At 43.2% G+C, this 18,248-nt stretch overlaps 1 protein-coding gene across 4 annotated transcripts in view; it reads left to right on the top strand.

The window, feature by feature from the left end:
* Positions 1-18,248, top strand: part of tiam2a (TIAM Rac1 associated GEF 2a) — a 155,003-nt gene that overhangs the window by 106,774 nt on the left and 29,981 nt on the right. For all 4 annotated transcript variants that reach the window (XM_057343225.1, XM_057343226.1, XM_057343224.1 and 1 more), the window contains 5 exons: positions 326-430; positions 531-609; positions 707-796; positions 1,010-1,219; positions 14,483-14,574. In XM_057343225.1, the coding sequence (XP_057199208.1) occupies positions 326-430; positions 531-609; positions 707-796; positions 1,010-1,219; positions 14,483-14,574 (576 nt within the window). The remainder of the gene's footprint in view (positions 1-325; positions 431-530; positions 610-706; positions 797-1,009; positions 1,220-14,482; positions 14,575-18,248) is intronic.

Genomic DNA, 18,248 nt, shown 5'->3' with positions numbered 1-18,248 from the left:
ATAATCTAATTTATTATTAATAATAATAATAAAAATAACAATTTAAACGACATGGGTGGAGAGTGACGTCACTGCTCCTGGAATTTTTCTTGTGATATCTCAGGAACAAAAATAGTTACAGGGTTTGTTTTAATGGCACAAATGAGAAGCGCAGATTTAATGAGATTTAGACAACATTTGGTGGGAGTGACGTCACAGACACCCCCCAAAATGAGCAAAACCAGCACAAATGTTCATTTTTGCAGAATCAATTTTAGTGACTATTTATTAGTGGTGCCAACTTCACAGGGGTCATCTAAACAAAAATTGCTCTCTCATACTTTAGCTCAAGGGCCTGGACCCCAATTTGCACTGTTTAAAGCTGAGGAGATGTGTAGAAGACAGGATGGAGATATTTGCACCATCAGCTAATGAGCTTCTGCAGGACTTGGTAAGATATTCATGTCTTGTTGTAGCTTGATCAGGTCTAGTTTATAAAAGTCGGTGAACTGCATGAGGGTGCACTAATCTAAGCCTCTTTGTCACTCTAGTCATATGATGAGCTTGAGGTTTGCCAACTAAACACCTTCACTCTGCATATTTCTCGACCAACTCTAACTGTAGACTTTGGTAAGCAAAGTAAAAATTTAAGTGGCTGTTTGTAAAACTCATGGGGACCAATGGCACATTAGCTGGATTCTAACAGGTTTTTTTCCCTATTCACAAGGGTTTGCTGTTACAGGCTATGTTGACAGCATCAGAAACAGTCATATCACTGTCAGTGAAGTTCTCCCTAATGGGCTTGCTTTCAGCAAAGGTACTTGTGATGTTGTAGCTTTTATCTCTGTAGTTATGTAGGTTAAGTTTAAAACACTTAAATGATAAAGAAATATAATATTTTATATACAAAGACAGAGCAGATCTTCTGCAGCAAGACACATTTTTACCTGTTAACAATTGTTATTACTTGTTTAAATTGTTATTTGTTATTGCTATTGTTTTTGAATGGTTAATGTTATGTCATTGTTAGGGCTCAGGCCAGGTGATGAGATCTGGTTTTTGAATGGATTTGAGGTGTCTTCTCTGGACCTAGCTCTGATCCCAACTTTATTTAACGATCTGACTGTGAAGCTGACTGTGAAACGCCCTCTGCCCTCCATCCAATACCATACAGATGCAAACACAAAGCCATTAAACAGAAACTGTCTCAAAAACCACCACAGAGCCAAGTCGTCAACAGGTACATAAATTTACATTTACATTTAGTCATTTAGCAGACGCTTTTATCCAAAGCGACTTACAAAGAGTTTAGGGAGCACTAAGCGATATGTCATACAGGAGCAATAATACAATAGGTGCCAATACAAAGTTACTGGTTTCAACAAAAGCTAGACCAATACCTGTTGAGAGAAAGAGAGAGGGTTAGCGAGGTTTTTTTTTTCTTTTCATTTGTCTGTCAAGTATTCACAGAAGAGATGGGTTTAAAGTAGTTTATTTAATGTTGTGAGAGATGTGGTTGACCGGACCGAGTTAGGAAGATTGTTCCACCAGGAAGGAGTTGTGAATGAGAATGAACGGGAAAGCGGTTTACTGCCCTTATGGGAAGGCAATACAAGACGCCGCTGGTTTGCTGAATGCAGGGATCTTGATGGGGTGTAGGACGGTGTGAAAGTATGCCGGTGCAGATCCAGTGACAGTCCCATAGAAATCTGATAAGGGCTTCAACCGGTAGCCAGTGGAGAGAGATGAAAAGGGGTGTCACATGAGCCCTTTTGGGCTGTTGGAAGACGAGGCGTGCTGCTGTGTTCTGAACCAGCTGGAGTGGTTCTTTGCAGGAAGACCAGCAAGGAGAGCATTGCAGTAGTCCAACCTTGAGATTACCAGGGCCTGGAGTTGTGCCGCATGCTAAGTGAGATAGGGTCTAACCTTTCTAATGTTTAATAAGGCATATCGGCATGACCACGTTGTCTTTGCAATGTGATCATTGAAGGACAGCTGTTCATCAAATATGACTCCGAGGTTCCTGGCTGTTTTGGAAGGAGTGATTGTGGTATTGCCAAGTTGGATGGTGAGATCGTGTTGCACCGTGGGGTGTGCCGGAAACACGAGTAGTTCTGTCTTGGCTGGAGGTGATGCTCTTTCATCCAAGCTGAGATGTCTTTGAGGCAGGCTGTAATGCGAGCTGCTACAGTGGTATCATCTGGGTGAAAAGAGATGTAGATCTGGGTGTCGTCAGCATAACAGTGATACGAGAAGCCGTGTGCCCGAATGATGGGTCCCAAGAATGTTGTGTAGATGGAAAAAAGCAGCGGTCCAAGCACCGATCCCTGAGGGACACCAGTAATCATGTGGTGAGCAGTGGACAGCGAACCCCTCCATGACACCCTGAAGGATCTGCCTGAGAGGTAGGATTTGAACCAGCAGAGAGGAGAGCCTGAGATTCCTAGAGATGACAGGGTTGCTAGCAGTATCTGGTGATTGACAGTGTCAAACGCTGCAGATAGGTCTAGCAGAATCAGGACAGAGGATTTAGATTCCGCCTTGGCTAGCCGCAGTGCTTCTGTGACCGATAATAGTGCAGTCTCAGTGGAGTGGTTTGTTTTGAAGCCAGACTGCTTGTCATCCAGTAGTTTGTTCTGGGATAGGTAGGAAGACACCAGGTTGAAAGCTGCCCTTTGAAGTGTTTTTGCAATAAATGGGAGGAGAGAGACAGGTCTGTAACTGTTGGTAGTAGAGGGGTCCAATGTGGGTTTCTTCAGTAGGGGCGTTACCTGGGCCTGTTTGAATGTGGATGGAAAAGTGCCGGTGAGCAGGGAGGTGTTGATGATGCGTGTGAGTGTGCTGGAAATGGCCTGAAGGAGATGGGAGGGGATTGGGTCAAGCGGACAGGTGGTGGGGTGGCTGGAGAGATGTCTGGTGACTTCAGTGTCAGTCAGTGGGGTGAAAGAGGAGAGTTCAATGTTTGAAGTGAGGGTAGTGTGTACCGAGGTCTGAGGTGCTGAGAATTGTTTGCTGATGGATAATGTTTTCTCAGTGAAAAATACAGCGAAGTCCTCCGCAGTCAAAGATGACGTGGGCGGGGGAGGAAGGGGGCAAAGAAGAGAGTTAAATGTCTTGAAAAGCTGCCGAGTGTTAGGTGTATTGCTCTACCTGGGTGGTATAGAAAGACATTTTAGCTGTGGTAACACTAGCAGAAATAAATGCACAACAAAATAAAACAGTGAATCTGAAATCAAAATTGACTCAATTCAGTTTCTTAATATACTTCATGCTCCTTTTGTGAATGACATCGCCAAACACTCTTTCACCTTTTACCCACCAGCTAATGGTCATATAGAGTCGATTTTCAGATGGTATATGCTGATTTTATATTTCGCTAAATTGCCCTATTTTACTCAGAAATGCATTAGAATAGTTGGCATTGGAATTTCCATTGAATAGTTTCTTAAACAGCTAAGAAAGTTGAGCTTACTAGTTAACAATACACTGCTTAACAAGGTACATCTACAATATGTATTAAATGGATAGTTTGTGCTGCTCTTCCTAAAGCATGTGTACTTGCATTCGCAAATACGTAAACACAGTAAACATGACAGCTGTTGTTAATGAGAGTATTGCTTTTTCTGCTATGGGATATTCTTTCAGTGCCTGTTAATGTAACAGTCTGCTTGACATACTGTTACTTTAGTATTCTCTCTCTTATACTTCGTATGTTTGAAAAAATGTGCACTTATTTGAATATTTGAGAAATGTCATTTTTCACTATATAACTAAAGTGTTAAACACAATGGCTTGATTCTTAAAAAAAAAGAGTCTAATGTAACGTTGGAGTGTTCAATCAGACATGGCGTAAATTAGTCTATGACAACTTTCTCTTTGTTATGAATTCAAACTAAACTAAACACTTGACACTTGTCACACCTCACCCATAAACTTCCTCCATGACTTCCTCTTAATGGACTTTTGTCTGTTGTAACTCAATAGTTTGTAAAACTACAGACAACGGTGAATACTGTGAGCTGCAACAGTGGGGTGGACCGGATTCAGACTCTGTATTTTAGATTTATTTGGTATGTGTTTATGTTGTGTATAATAATCATTGTTTATAATAATTTTGATGTTTGTCAGAGAATATATAATATAGGAGTCTGTTAAATGTACATTTCAAAGCATAGGGTAATTTATTAAGCATTTTTTTATGAGTAAAACATATTAAATGTACATGGCATTGGTTGCTCTGCAGTAGAACTTTATTGTCCATTTTTTAGGTTATATTTTTGGTAATAAATGAGTATTACAAAATAAAGTAATATAACATATTTTTATATGCATTTGACATAAAATTAGGGATGCACCCATATAACTGCAAGTTTAAAGGGATAGTCATACAGGTTCGAAATGACAAGAGGGTGATTAAATTATGACAGAATTTTTATTTATGGGTTAACTATCACTTTAATATTAAGTATTTCATTAAAATTATGAAAAAGTACTTTTTGGCCCGGTTTCACAGACACGGCTTAGTTTAAGCCAGGACTATGCCTTAGTTGATTTAAGATATTTATGTCGCTTTTATAAAAATGCCTTAGAAGTATACATTACTGGTCTGCATCTTGAGACAAAACAATGGCACTGATATATTTTAAGATAGGTCACACATTCATTTTAGTCTAGGACGAGTGCCTTAAGCCTCGTCTGTGAAACCGGACCTTTATGACACATATGAACCACTTCAAATATGTATATATGTAAAAAATACGTAAATTATGTTGACTTTAAAGAGCATTTTGTGGGGGAAAAAATTTGACTCCAACACTGTCACATTAGTTTTATCCAGTACCAAAGTATTAAATTAATAGGGCTTAAAAGCTGAAGCTAATTATTGTTTTTTGTCATAATTGTACTGATGACAAGCTATTTCTACAGCCTTGATCTTACAGCATGTAACTGTTGTTGTGCCCTTTCACAACATCTTTAACTACAGCATTATGACACCACATTTCAACAAAATGCAGTAGAGATTGCTTAATGTCATTATGGACAAACTAAAAAAGGAATTTAAATATTTAATATGTAGAATAAAGATGCAAATCAGAAAATGATGTTGGTTTAAATGCGTATCATGGTTATACATTCTTAAAAAAGGAGACTGGGATCTGAACAGAAAGGAGTGTTACTGAATTATGGTGCGTTTCCAACCTGGGAACGTGTTTTTCTCTTGAATTGATTTGCAAGCATTAAGTGGCCAATTCCTTTCGGCCATTGGATAGTTGAAAATACCTATCCCGTTTATAAATGGCCAACAATTAAGAGATGGGATTCTGAACTTTTTACATTGGATTATTGAAAAATGTCTGTTTGGAAACAACCAATAACCAAGAATTTGCCTTTCCATGTTCTATAAAAAAAGGTGCTACACAGCAATGCTTTTTGGCTCCCCAAAGAATCAATTACGCAAAGTTTTTTTTTGTGAAACAGATTCTTTAGATGTTAAAGGTTCAAGTGATTCTTGTGTGGTATCGTGAATAGGGATGCAGCGATTACCGAGGTTCACTATTAACTGCGCTTAAAAACGTCACGGTTAATCAATGTAAAGGCTCCTTCACACCGTGTGTTTCTGTTGCACGGAATGGAAGTGTTGCAACTTGCACGAAAACAAAGTTACACCAGCGGTGCACCAGCTTAAAGAGCCATGACACGGAGGCCACGACACACACTAGATTAATTATGGCAGAGAGACCAAACAGCCAATCTTACATGTACATTCACAATCAAGGCTGTAGCGGTGACAGTTGAGCTTTCAGTGCAACGTAAACAAACAAAGCAGCATGTAATAGAGTCGCACACCGGACGAGAAGCGTCGTGTCGAGGACAGCTCACAGGATGCGTACATTCTGTATGCGCTAGCTCAAATTCAAAGTCTACTCCTGATGCAAGTTGAACCAATTTAACTTATGCTTATGTTATTTTTATTAATAATATGTGGTGTTTAAACGTTATTTAGCGAATGGGCTCTATATCACGTTGATAAATTGAATCCATTATGGTTTGTTACGAACGCAATCAGTGGGGATACAAAAACATGTGATCTGTGCGCGCTAGCTCTTAAAGGGACAGCAGCATAATAAACGTCTTGGTTACGGATGTAACCTCAGTTCCCTGATGGAGGGAACGAGACGTTGTGTCAAGCCGACAGATGGGGTTCGTCCTTGAGAACCAATCGCTTCCGACTACTTAGAAAAGGCCAATGAAATTGGCGAATGAAATATGAAAGCCGGACTCCGCCCTCGGATATCCGGGTATAAAAGGGAGATGGCATGCCTCATTCATTCAGCTTTGTACTGAGGAGCCTGAGACCTCTCACGACTGCTGCAGTGGGCAGCACGTGTTTGTGGCAAGAAGGACACAACGTCTCGTTCCCTCCATCAGGGAACTGAGGTTACATCCGTAACCAAGACGTTCCCTTTCTGTCGGTCTCTCGACATTGTGTCGAGCCGACAGATGGGGTTCCTATGGAAAAGGCCACAACACTGTGCCCTGTCACAATCTCTAGCGAAGCGACGGTGACTAGCCTGGGCACCAGACTCGAGCTGATACCGGTTTTACGCGGAGGCTGTAGGAACTCGCGAAGGTGATGGGTGTAGCCCAACCCGCAGCTCTGCAGATGTCTGCCAGAGAGGCGCCTCGAGCCAGTGCCCACGAGGAGGCTATACTCCGTATGGAGAGAGCTCTCACCCAGTGGGCGCGGGCGAACTTCGGAAAGGTACGCTGTAGTGACTGCATCCATGATCCAGTGTGCCAATCTCTGTTTGAGACAGCCCTCCCTGCTGATCTCCAACTCAGAGCTCCCACGGCTCTGCGTGCGGTCCAAGCAGAGGCGTAATGTGCGTACTGGACACAACACGGATGGGGTGGGCCTCGGACGGGAGTACCCTAGTGGGCAATGGGTGGTGTCCAGGGAGGCGAACAGGTCTACCTGAGCCCGCCCGAACTGTACCCAATGAGCTGGACTGCGCAGGGGTGGAGTCGCCACTCTCCGCGAGGCGTCAAATGACGAGAGAGCGCATCGGCTGTCTGGTTCAGGTCGCCTGGGATATGTGTGGCTCGCAGGGATCTGCTCACCTGCGGACTCCACAGGAGGAGGTGTCGGGCGAGTCGTATTAGCTGCCGTGAGCGAATGCCACCCTGGCGTTGATATATGCTATGGCAGTTGTGCTGTCCGACCGGACCAGCACGTGCTTGTCCTGCACGAGAGGTTGTAGCCCCTTCAGTGCAAGTAGCACATCCAACAACTCTAGGCAGTTGATATGCCTGTGCAGGCGGGGGCCCGTCCATTGCCCCGACACTGCGTGCCCGTTGCACACGGCACCCCAACCCTGCAGGGAGGCGTCTGTCGTCACCACGACGCGCCTCGTGACCTGCCCGAGAAGGACCCCCATCCGTAGAAAGGTCATTGAAGACCAAGGGGTTAGGGTGCGTCGGCAGAGAGGCGTAATCACCATCCGCCTATTGCCGGTGTGCCACGCTCTCCAGGGAACTCGACTCTGTAGCCAGTGTTGGAGCGGTCTCATGTGCATCAACCCGAGGGGTATCACCACCGCCGAGGATGCCATGTGCCCAGGAGCCTCTGAATTTGTTTCAGGGGGACCGCTGACTGCTTGAAATATTCCAGGCAGTTCAACACTGACTGAGCATGTTCTGTAGTCAGTTGCGCTGTAATGGAGACAGAGTTGAGTTCCATACCAAGAAAGAGGATGCTCTGCACAGGGGAGAGCTTGCTCTTTTCCCGGTTGACCTGTGGTCCCAATCGATCTAGGTGCCGAAGCACTAGGTCCTTGTGTGTACATAACAGATCTCGCGATTGTGTCAAATGAGCCAGTCATCGAGATAGTTTAGTACCCGCACACCTCTCTCCCTGAGGGGAGTGAGGGCGGCTTCCACGATCTTCATGAAGACTCGTGGGGACAGGGACAGACCGAAAGGGAGGACTCTGTACTAATATGCCCGACCCTCGAAAGCGAACCGTAGGAACGGGCGATGACGAGGGAGAATTGAGACATGAAAGTAAGCGTCCTTCAGGTCGATTGCCATGAACCAATCTTGACATCTGATAGATGCCAGGATGCGCTTCTGCATGAGCATCCTGAACGGCAGCTTGAGTAGGTGCCTGTTCAGGGTACTCAAATCTAGTAACCCCCTTTTTGGGGACGATGAAGTACGGGATGTAAAACCCGTTGAACATCACGGCTAGAGGGACGAGCACGATCGCTTCCTCTCCAGAGGGGTGGTGACCTTGGCCCGAAGCACGGGAGCATCCTTGCCTCTGACTGAGGTTGAGAAGATACCCCAAAACTTGGGCGGGCGTCTGGGGAGTTGGACCGTGTAGCCGAGACGGACCGTATCCCGTAGTCACCATGATGGTTTGGGAAGCTCTTTTCAGGCTCCCAGGGACTGAGACAGGGAGGCTAGGGGTATGTTCTGCTTCATCGACCTCCCGGGGCGTGGTTCGATGGCTGGCAGTGCGGATCCTTCGCCGTGGGGGGGGGGGCCCGGAGAGGAGATCGGCTCTGCTGTTTTACCTGCCTGGCGATGATGTAGCACAAGGCACCATGGATTGAGAGTGCTTAGGCTGATGATTATCCTCGACATTGGGTCTCGCCTCAACGTTGAGTTGCCGAACACCATCGTGTAGAGGGTGAGAGTGGCTGTGATAATACCCAGACTATGATGTAGCACAACGCACCGTCAATTGAGAGTGCTTAGGCTGCTGATTACCCAACATTTTGTCTCGCCGTGACGCAACGTCGAGGTGCCGAACACCGTCGTGTAGAGGGTGAGAGCAGCTGTGATAAACACCCAGAGAGAGAGAAAAACTCTTAAACGTGGGCTGTTGGGACGGGGCAGGAACCGTCCCGGATCGACCAACCAGCGATGGAATGCCTGGGGTCGGGCCCGAAGGTATTCTCAATCTCCCTGGGGTCTTCCCATGAGGGCCGCTTCGGCTTCCACCGTGGCTGCTGACGGGGTGGTGGTCTCCTCTTCGATGTCTTCTTCCGGGGGGCCGCCTGCGTGGGGGGCGACGAAACCGGAAGGCGTCGAAGAGGACCAGGGCTGCTGGGAAGCAGACTGTGCACGGCATCTCGACGGCCAGAGGGCGGCCAAATCGTGGCGGGGGAGGATATACTTGATATCCTCTGTCTGCTTCTTTACTGTCGAGCCGCAGTTCTCACCAAACAGCCCCCCCTTGCGAGATGGGTGCGTCGAGAAAGCGGACTTTCTCAACATTACTCATCTGTGCAAGGTTCAGCCAGAGGTGTCTCTCCTGGACCACAATTGTGGACATCGCCCGACCCAGGGCCTGCGCGGACACCTTGGTCACCCGTAGAGCAAGGTCGGTGATGGCGCGGAGTTCCTGCATAAGCACTGGGTCGGTCTTACCCTCGTGGAGCTCTCTCAACGCCTTGGCCTGATGAACCTGCAGGATGGCCATAACGTGGAGAGAGGGGACAGCTTGGCCCGCAGCAGAGTAAGCTCCCGACACCTAAGATGCCGAAAAACCTACATGCTTTGGACAGGAGTCTAGGTCGAGCCCCTGGGGGACATCGACGTATCCTCTAGCTGCCCCACCATCGAGGGAAGAAAGGGTGATGGAACTAGTTGACGTACATGCGCCAAAAGGGCGTTCCAGGTCGTTCTAAGTTCCTCATGAACGGCACTGGGGGCGAGTGCGGCTTGGAGCCGCTCTTAAACCCGAGGTACCATGTATCCAGCTGCGAGCATTGGGAGAGGCAGTGCGGTGCACTGCATCCCAATGCCGGCGGCTCGGGAAAGCATGGCTGACCCCCCGAGGGAGGGAGCTCCGAGGAATCGTCGGAGTCCGATGCCAGTAAGTCACCCTCCGATGCTGCAACGGACATCTCATCATCATGCACCGTTCCCGAATACGTGGTTGAGGAACGGTCAGACGAGCGAGACGAGGTGCGAACGGTCCGCGAGCCGGTGGCTGATGGATTAGCGCTCACAGTAATCCTCATATCACCCTCGCTGCTCGCCGTAGCGGACCGCAGGGCCATAGCCACTGCTGTCATGGAACGGGAAGCAGACGAGGTGGTGGCTGAGTCCCGTGGGAACACAGCCACCCGTGACGCAACGTCTGAATTGTCAACCGCCCGCAGTGCGGGCAGGACGTATCCACAAGGGCTGCCCCAGCGTACTGGAAGCAGACCTCGTGTCCGTCCCCCTCCTCGATGAGTGTGTTGCACCCACGAGAACAGCGGGACATGCCACGCTGGAGAAATTTGCTCTTTTAGAGAAAAAACTTTTGGACACTTCTGGAACCGCCGAGACGCCCAGGGGAAGTCGCCGCAGGAAGGGACAGTCCGCTGCACCACGTCGTAGAACCGGCAGTCTGTGTTGCTAAGTAGTAGCGAAGGTCTGCAATTCACGAGCGAAGGCTCCGAAGAACAAAAGGTGAATGAATGAGGCACGCCGTCTCCCTTTTATACCCGGATATCCGGGGTCGGAGTCCTCGCCAATTTCATTCGCCTTTTCTAAGAAGTCGGAAGCGATTGGTTCTCAGGGACGAACCCCATCTGTCGGCTTGACACAACGTCTCGTTCCCTCCATCAGGGAACTGAGGTTACATCCGTAACCAAGACGTTATTAAGAAAACAGATATTAAAAACAAACAAATAACTAGACAATATTATTTATTTATTACTTTTTTTGTGGTAGGACAAGTTTAAATTTAGGCAGGGCCAGAAAAAATGTAGAAATTAATGAATGCATAATAATTGCCATAATCGTGCAACCGTGATTATTCCTGAGACAATAATCATACCAACAAAATCTATAATCGTTGCATTCATGAAGCACCTTTTTAAAGTTTTTACGATTAGTTAAAACTCATTTCACACCCCATATGTGACACTTACTCAGTTTAGGCCACAAACACACAAACTATAACTTGTGTTCATCTGAAAAGAGAAGTAGTGGTTATGACCTTTTTGGTAATGACAAGGAAGAATATAGCTCAAAGCAGCAATAAATGGTTCATGTAAGAGGGAATGGCAAATTTTGTTGTAGGTTTTGACAAAAAATACACAGGTCGCCAGTTTAAAAAAACGAGATTCAGGCCCTAATTATGCTCTTGCCACGTGAATAGTAAGTTTTTACTTAATGTACTGTTTACGCTCATAATTTATGTTTTATACATGACTGGGTTAAATTCATAAGCAGGGGTTAAATTCTAAATGCCAGCAGTGTGCCAAGCTACTTGTTGGCCTCTGTTTGATGGATATAATTTTGTAAATCTTGTGCGAGTTCGCTATGATGGACTTAAGCAAAATGAGTTACACTTTGAAGCACGTTTTTAAGTTATGGAATATCAATTCCAGTCTTTTTATATTTTTTTGTGTTTATATTATCTTTTTGTAATGATAACATCATTCCAATATTTGATACTGACACAAAAAGCCTACCGAATGATTTTTTAACACATGTAACTTTGCACACTGCTGGGATCTACAGTGGCTTGCGAAAGTGTAGTGGTGTAGTCTACGTGATAGGCAGGTATACGCCGTATACTCACTAGAAAATGTCAAGGATTTCCGTATACCCAGGATACGTAACAACATCCTTTTGTAACAGAACAAGATATGAAAAGGAGATACGAAACGAATGAAACGAAAGCAAATGCCCCTGAAGCTACTGCCTCTTCAGGTGACACTGCAGCTGCAGCAGTAACGAACCTTAAAGTTACAGAAAATGAGCCTGATGAGGCTACAGTATAAGGCTACCCGCTACTAAATCAGAGTAAACTCACTACAAAAGTTGTTGTTGTGTCGACAGAATTTTGTTTGAACCAATCATCTCCCAGAGGAATTTCAAAAGGGAAATGAAATTGTTGGATGACATGTCAATCTCCGCCCCCATACTTACAGGTATAAAGTAAGATGGCATGCCCATTCATTCAGCTTTGTGCTGAGAGGTGGGAGCCATCTCCCGGTCACTGCAGCAGATGGCAAAGTTTTGCGGCATGAGGGATACAATATCTCGTTCCCTCCATCAGAGAACAGAGGTTAAAGACGTAACCAAGACGTTCCCTTTCTGTCGGTTACTCTGTGTTGTCTTGACAGAATGGGGACCCTATATGAAACACCACGGCGCAGAGCCGTGTCACAAACTCCAGTGGAGCGACACTGATTGGCCTGGGCATGTGAGCTCTCAGTGAGCGCTTCCGTGAGTTGTAACCTTCCAGTGAGTTAGTAAGGCTTCAAATGTGAAAAAGTCAGAGGCTCTTACAGTCGGCCGTCACAGGTGGTGGCCTTCTTTAGTTACCCGGTACCGTAAGGGAACACTGGGAAGCGCTGCTCTCTCGGCTGAGGGATATAGAATCTTGCGAAGAAATTGGGCGTAACCCCACCCGCAGCTCTGCAGATGTCTGCCAGAGAGCCGCCCTAAGCCTCTGCCCACGAGGAGGCTACACCCCGAGTGGAGTGAGCTTTCACTGCGAGTAGGCACATGAGATCTAGAGACCTGTACGCCATAGCGATGGCGTCCACCAGTGTGCCAGTCTCTGTTTGGAGACAGCCCTCACCTTCTGCTGACCTCTAAAACAGACAAAGAGCTGCTCAGAGCTCCTGAAGCTTGCGTGTGTTCCAAGTAGAGGCGCAGGGCGCGGACTGGACACAACACAGCAAAGGTCCTCCCCCAGGGGGAGTGCCTGCAAGTTCACTACCTGGTCCCGGAATGGAGTGTTGGGAACTTTGATCATGTAGCCAGGCCAGCAATCGTTTCAGTGCTTTTTTTTTGCACCATTCTTTCATATATATGGCTCAAAGCTGTTAATGTGAGACAGGATTTAATTTGGGCTGGGGCTGTCTGGGGCTAAGCCGTGGCACATAAGCTGATGTCTCTCTCTGCTACCCACCAGTGTGCGGCCCTTCTAGCGTTATGTAGCAGCACTCTGTCATGCCCCAGTATAAATTTCAGGTTTAAGTAAGGATCTCTTAATTTATATCTTTTTTATGAGTCTTTTTACATTTTGTTTACATGAAGTCCGCAAGAAAAAATAATAACTAATACTGTATATCATTGTTACGAATTGCTCCGAAACTTGAAGGTTTTTGGATCTAAATGCAGCTTTAATAGACGAGAGTTTAAGAAACAGGCAAAGATCAGGGCAGGCAGCAAACATTTACAGATGAAATAACAGGCGATGGACAGGGCAGGCAGCAGAGGTTCAGGAGACAAAAATACAATCCAAAGGTCATACATGATAATAATAATAATAAGCTAAAATAAGAATGCTCAGAAATGCAGGGAGTAACACTAACAAGACTTCGCCATGATTGAGTGAAAGAACCAGGTATAAATAGACCAGTGTTGGGTGTAACTAGTTACTAAGTAATTAGTTACTGTAATTTAATTACTTTTCCCTTGAAAAAGTAAAGTAAGGCATTACTCTTATTTTTTCTGTAATTTAATTACAGTTACTTCTGATGTAATTAAACTAAATACTCTGTGTAATATATGTGTGTGCAATAGTGGAATTGACATCAAAATTCAAAGTCTAACTTTAAAATCCGTGCTTTAATGTATAATTCTCACATTTGTAATACTTTGGTCAGTTAATAAGAGAACTTTATGTAGTTTAAATTTGAATGAATTAAATAAGCCGTTTCATGTCTATCCTTGAATCACTTAACTAATCAAGGTTGATATAGGATATAGAAAGTAATTAGTAATAAGTAACTAAATACTTTTTGGTGAGAGTAATTTGTACAGTAATCTAATTACACTATTGAATATGTAACTTACCCAACACTGAAATAGACAGACTAACACAGGATAACAAGATACAGGTGAAAACAATAATGGCTGATGAGTCCGGGCAATGGATTATGGGAACTGTACTGAAAACTGAAAATCCAGGTAATGAGGAGAGTGCCCTCTTGTGGAGCATAAGGGCACTCCGGCTGGTGACTGTGACAATCATACTCTTGATGTTTTTATGTTTTGCAATAGTTGTTTAGGAGTCTTTTGTTGTGGGCATTAAACTGCCCACTGTTCTTCAGAAAAAAAGTCTTACAGGCTTTGTATATTCTTTGCTTGATCAATTGGGAGACCCATACACAACTATTACAAATGTTGGAAACCATCACAAACAGTAGATATTGAAGCACATTGTGCTATCACTGCTGCTTCTCTTGATTTGCACCAAACACAAGCAACGACAATTTCATATGGAATTTTTATGTAAAAATGACTTAACTGACAACATTTTTAAATGGAAAATTTACGACATAGGCTTAGTTCAAGCTTTTAGAAACTATAAAAATTGTGTTGTCTTGTGGCATTGATTTTTATAATCTTTAGTTGTGTACAGTTTGTAACAACGATCCAAGTTTGATGTCCCATACAACATTCAATACAACATTCAATAATTATTGTAAATGCATGAATTATGAGTTACAGTGAGCAATTGTTTTATTCTCCTCAGATGTGTCCTGTGCGGCAGAAATCTTGGGTTTAACTGTAGATAATGATATTCAGCATCAGCAACACAGCCATCAAACAGTGCATCATAGCAAGGTAAGGACTATCCCAATGCACAATGAAGTGCAATTTTTCTTTCAGATGGTCTATATTTAATTGCCTCTGTTTCTGTATTTTATTTCATTTTTAGGAGCAACTCACATTGATTTGATGTAGACACATGCACAGTAAATGTTCCCACAAAGGAAAAAGCTGAAAGGCCTATTACTTAAAGTGTGATAACCGAATTCTCATCAACTGCTTATAAATAACACACGCTGTTGCAATATCGTGTAATATGTACGCCAAAGTTCAATTGTGCGTACATACAATACACCTATTTTTGTGTGCGTATGATATGCCAATCTTAGCGTGCTTGCATATTAAACAGCAATTTGTCCTATTAACCTGTACCCAACACCGAAACTTAACGGTATTATTTTAATCATTTCAGTGTTTACTCTTCATGTACGTTTCAAAATGGCTGCTCTCCACCGAGGTGCATGCAAACATCAGCGTTGCATATGCACGCACAACTGTTATATTGCAACAGCTTGTTATTTATACCCAGATCGATGAGAATGGGTAGGGTAATGTTTAATGTAAATCTTTTTTAGGGTTGGCGGTAAATTACAGCTGGCGCCACCAATATTTTTGTTCCCTCAGAAAACCTCTTCATTCCTCAAAGATTATTTTGCGCTCCCTTGCAAACATGAGCTGACTTTGACGAGATGGCTACCCTTCTGCTTTCGCCCAAAGGAATGACATTTTTTATCTTATTCTGAATTGGTTCATATGGATTATTTTCATGTACTTGATCAACCTTATCAAGAGATTAATCATTCACATTTTAGGACATTTTTTGCCTGTAATGTGGTCAAATTACTGTGATGCAAAATGTGATTGATTCTTGTATTGTCAGCTCCATCTATTTATTTATTATTATTATTATGGCTGGTTAGGTGATATTGACTATTCAATAGATACGCTTCCAACAATCTAATACATTCCCAAAGAACAAAATAAATCCCTGCATTTACAATATAAGTGGCATCCACATCTCTACTACCATTAAATAGAGAAAAATGTTGATAACAGTCAATTCAATTCAATTCAATTCAATTTTATTTATATAGCGCTTTTCACAATGTGCATTGTTCCAAAGCAGCTTTACAGGAGAAAATAAGAAAAACTGAAAAACACAAAAAAGGTAAAAAAAACAGCACAGTGCATGGTGTTTATAGACCAATCAAGATTATTCTAGTAAATAATATCTAATAAATGCATCCTCCCGGTGGTTTATTTAGCATATTTTGCATTAAGTGAATGCTTTGCTGAAAAGATGTGTCTTTAATCTAGATTTAAATTGGGAGAGTGTGTCTGACCCTCGAATAGTATCGGGAAGGCTATTCCAGAGTTTAGGTGCTACGTATGAGAAAGCTCTACCCCCTTTGGTGGATTTAGTTATTCTAGGTGTTATCAAAAGTCTGGAGTTTTGAGATCTTAGAGAGCATGATGGGTTGTAGTGTGGTAGAAGCTCTGTTATGTAGGTAGGGGCTAAACCGTTTAAGGCTTTATAAGTAATTAAAAGTACTTTAAAGTCAATACGATACTTAATGGGTAACCAGTGAAGGGTTGATAAAATTGGGGTTATGTGATCATATTTTCTGGACCTGGTTAGAACTCTGGCAGCTGCATTCTGAACTAACTGTAGTTTGTTTATTGATGATGCAGGACAACCACTAAGTAGTGCATTACAGTAGTCACGTCTTGATGTCACAAATGCATGAATAAGCTTCTCTGCGTCAGCCACACATAAAATATTTCGTAATTTGGCAACATTTCTAAGGTGGAAGAAGGCTGTTTTTGTGACATTTGAGATGTGATTTTTAAATTACAGGTTGCTGTCTAATATAACGCCTATGTCTTTAACTGTATTTGTTGGAGTAACAGTGCAGCCTTCAATTTGCAGGTTATAATCCGAAATATTCTGCTCACGTGTCTTTGGTCCGATAAGTAATATTTCTGTTTTATTAGAATTTAATAGAAGGAAATTACAAGTCATCCAATGCTTTATATCGTCGATGCACTCTGCCAATTTGGATAGCTGGAAGGAATCATCTGGTCTTGATGAGATATATAGCTGAGTATCATCTGCATAACAGTGGAAGCTAATTCCATGTTTTCTAATAATGTTTCCAAGGGGCAGCATGTATATGGAGAATAGCAAGGGTCCTAAAACCGATCCCTGAGGTAATCCATAATTTACTTGTGTTAGATTTGATGATTCCCCATTTAAATGGATAAATTGATGTCTGTCTGATAAGTAAGATCTGAACTATTGTAGTGCCTGTCCCTGAATACCGGTATAATTGTGTAAGTGATCTAGAAGTATTTTATGGTCTACAGTATCGAACGCAGCACTAAGGTCAAGCAGGAACAGGAGTGAGATGTTACCTTTATCTGATGCTATAAACAGTCGTTTGTAATTTTAACGAGCGCAGTTTCAGTACTATGATGCGGTCTAAAGCCTGACTGTAATTTTTCGTGTATGTCATTATTTTGTAAGAAAGAGCACAACTGAGTGGACACTACTTTTTCTAGTATTTTAGACAGGAAAGGGAGATTTGAAATCGGTCTATAGTTTCCCAGTTCATTGATGTCTAAGTTTGGTTTCTTGATAAGAGGCTTAATGACGGCCATCTTAAAGGGTCCTGGGACATGGCCTAGATTAATTGACGAGTTGATAATGTTATAAATGGGCTCAATTGCAACGGGTAATAACTCTTTTAATAATTTAGTTGGTATGGGGTCTAATAAGCAAGTTGTAGGTTTAGATGTTGCAATAAGTTTAATTAAATCTTCTTGCTTTATAGGTGAAAAACACTGTAGCCTTTCTTTTGGGGTGATGGTTAGTACTAATTCATAGGACAGACTTGGAGGTTGAGTTTTTACTATTTTGTCTCGTATGTTTTCAATTTTCTCTGTAAAAAAAATTCATGAATTCATTGCTACTAAGGTGCGGCGGAATAACCAGGTCAGGTGATGTCTGTTTATTTGTTAATTTAGCAACTGTACTAAATAAAAACCTTGGATTGTTTTTGTTAGTTTCTATGAGGTTACGGAGGTTTGCACTCTTTTTCCACATAATTTTAAAGACCTCTAATTGGGTTTGTTTCCATTTGCGCTCAAGTTTACGTGTTTCTCGCGAGTGGTGCTATTGTACCATGGTGCTACGTTTTTCTCATTAATCTTTTTTGTCTTCATAGGTGCGACAGCTTCTAATGTATTAGAAAAAATAGTGCACAATTTGCTGGTCATGTCATCGAGCGATTCTGTATTTATTGGCATGGTTATTGAAGGAGTCAGATCTGGCAAACTCTTTGTGAAATCTTTAGTAGTCGAGGTAATTGTTCTACCCTGTCGATAACGAGTTAAACAGCTGATTTCTGCAGTGCGCAGTGTACATGTTATAAGATAGTGATCGGTGACATCGTCGCTTTGAGGTATAATATATATATTGGTTAGATCGGCTCCGTGAGATATAATCAAGTCTAGTGTATGATTAAATCGATGAGTGGGTCCATTGATGTGTTGTGTTACTCCAAAAGAGTGTAGTAGCTCTGTAAACGCCACTGCTAATGCATCGTTAGCACTATCTACATGGATATTAAAGTCTCCGACAATTAGTACTTTATCAACGTTAACCAATAGGTCCGATAGGAAGTCCG

Source organism: Triplophysa rosa, linkage group LG10 (genome assembly GCF_024868665.1).
Source record: "Triplophysa rosa linkage group LG10, Trosa_1v2, whole genome shotgun sequence".
NCBI lineage: Eukaryota > Metazoa > Chordata > Actinopteri > Cypriniformes > Nemacheilidae > Triplophysa > Triplophysa rosa.
Note: the sequence above shows the minus strand (reverse complement) of the source record. Positions and strands in the feature narration are given on the sequence as shown.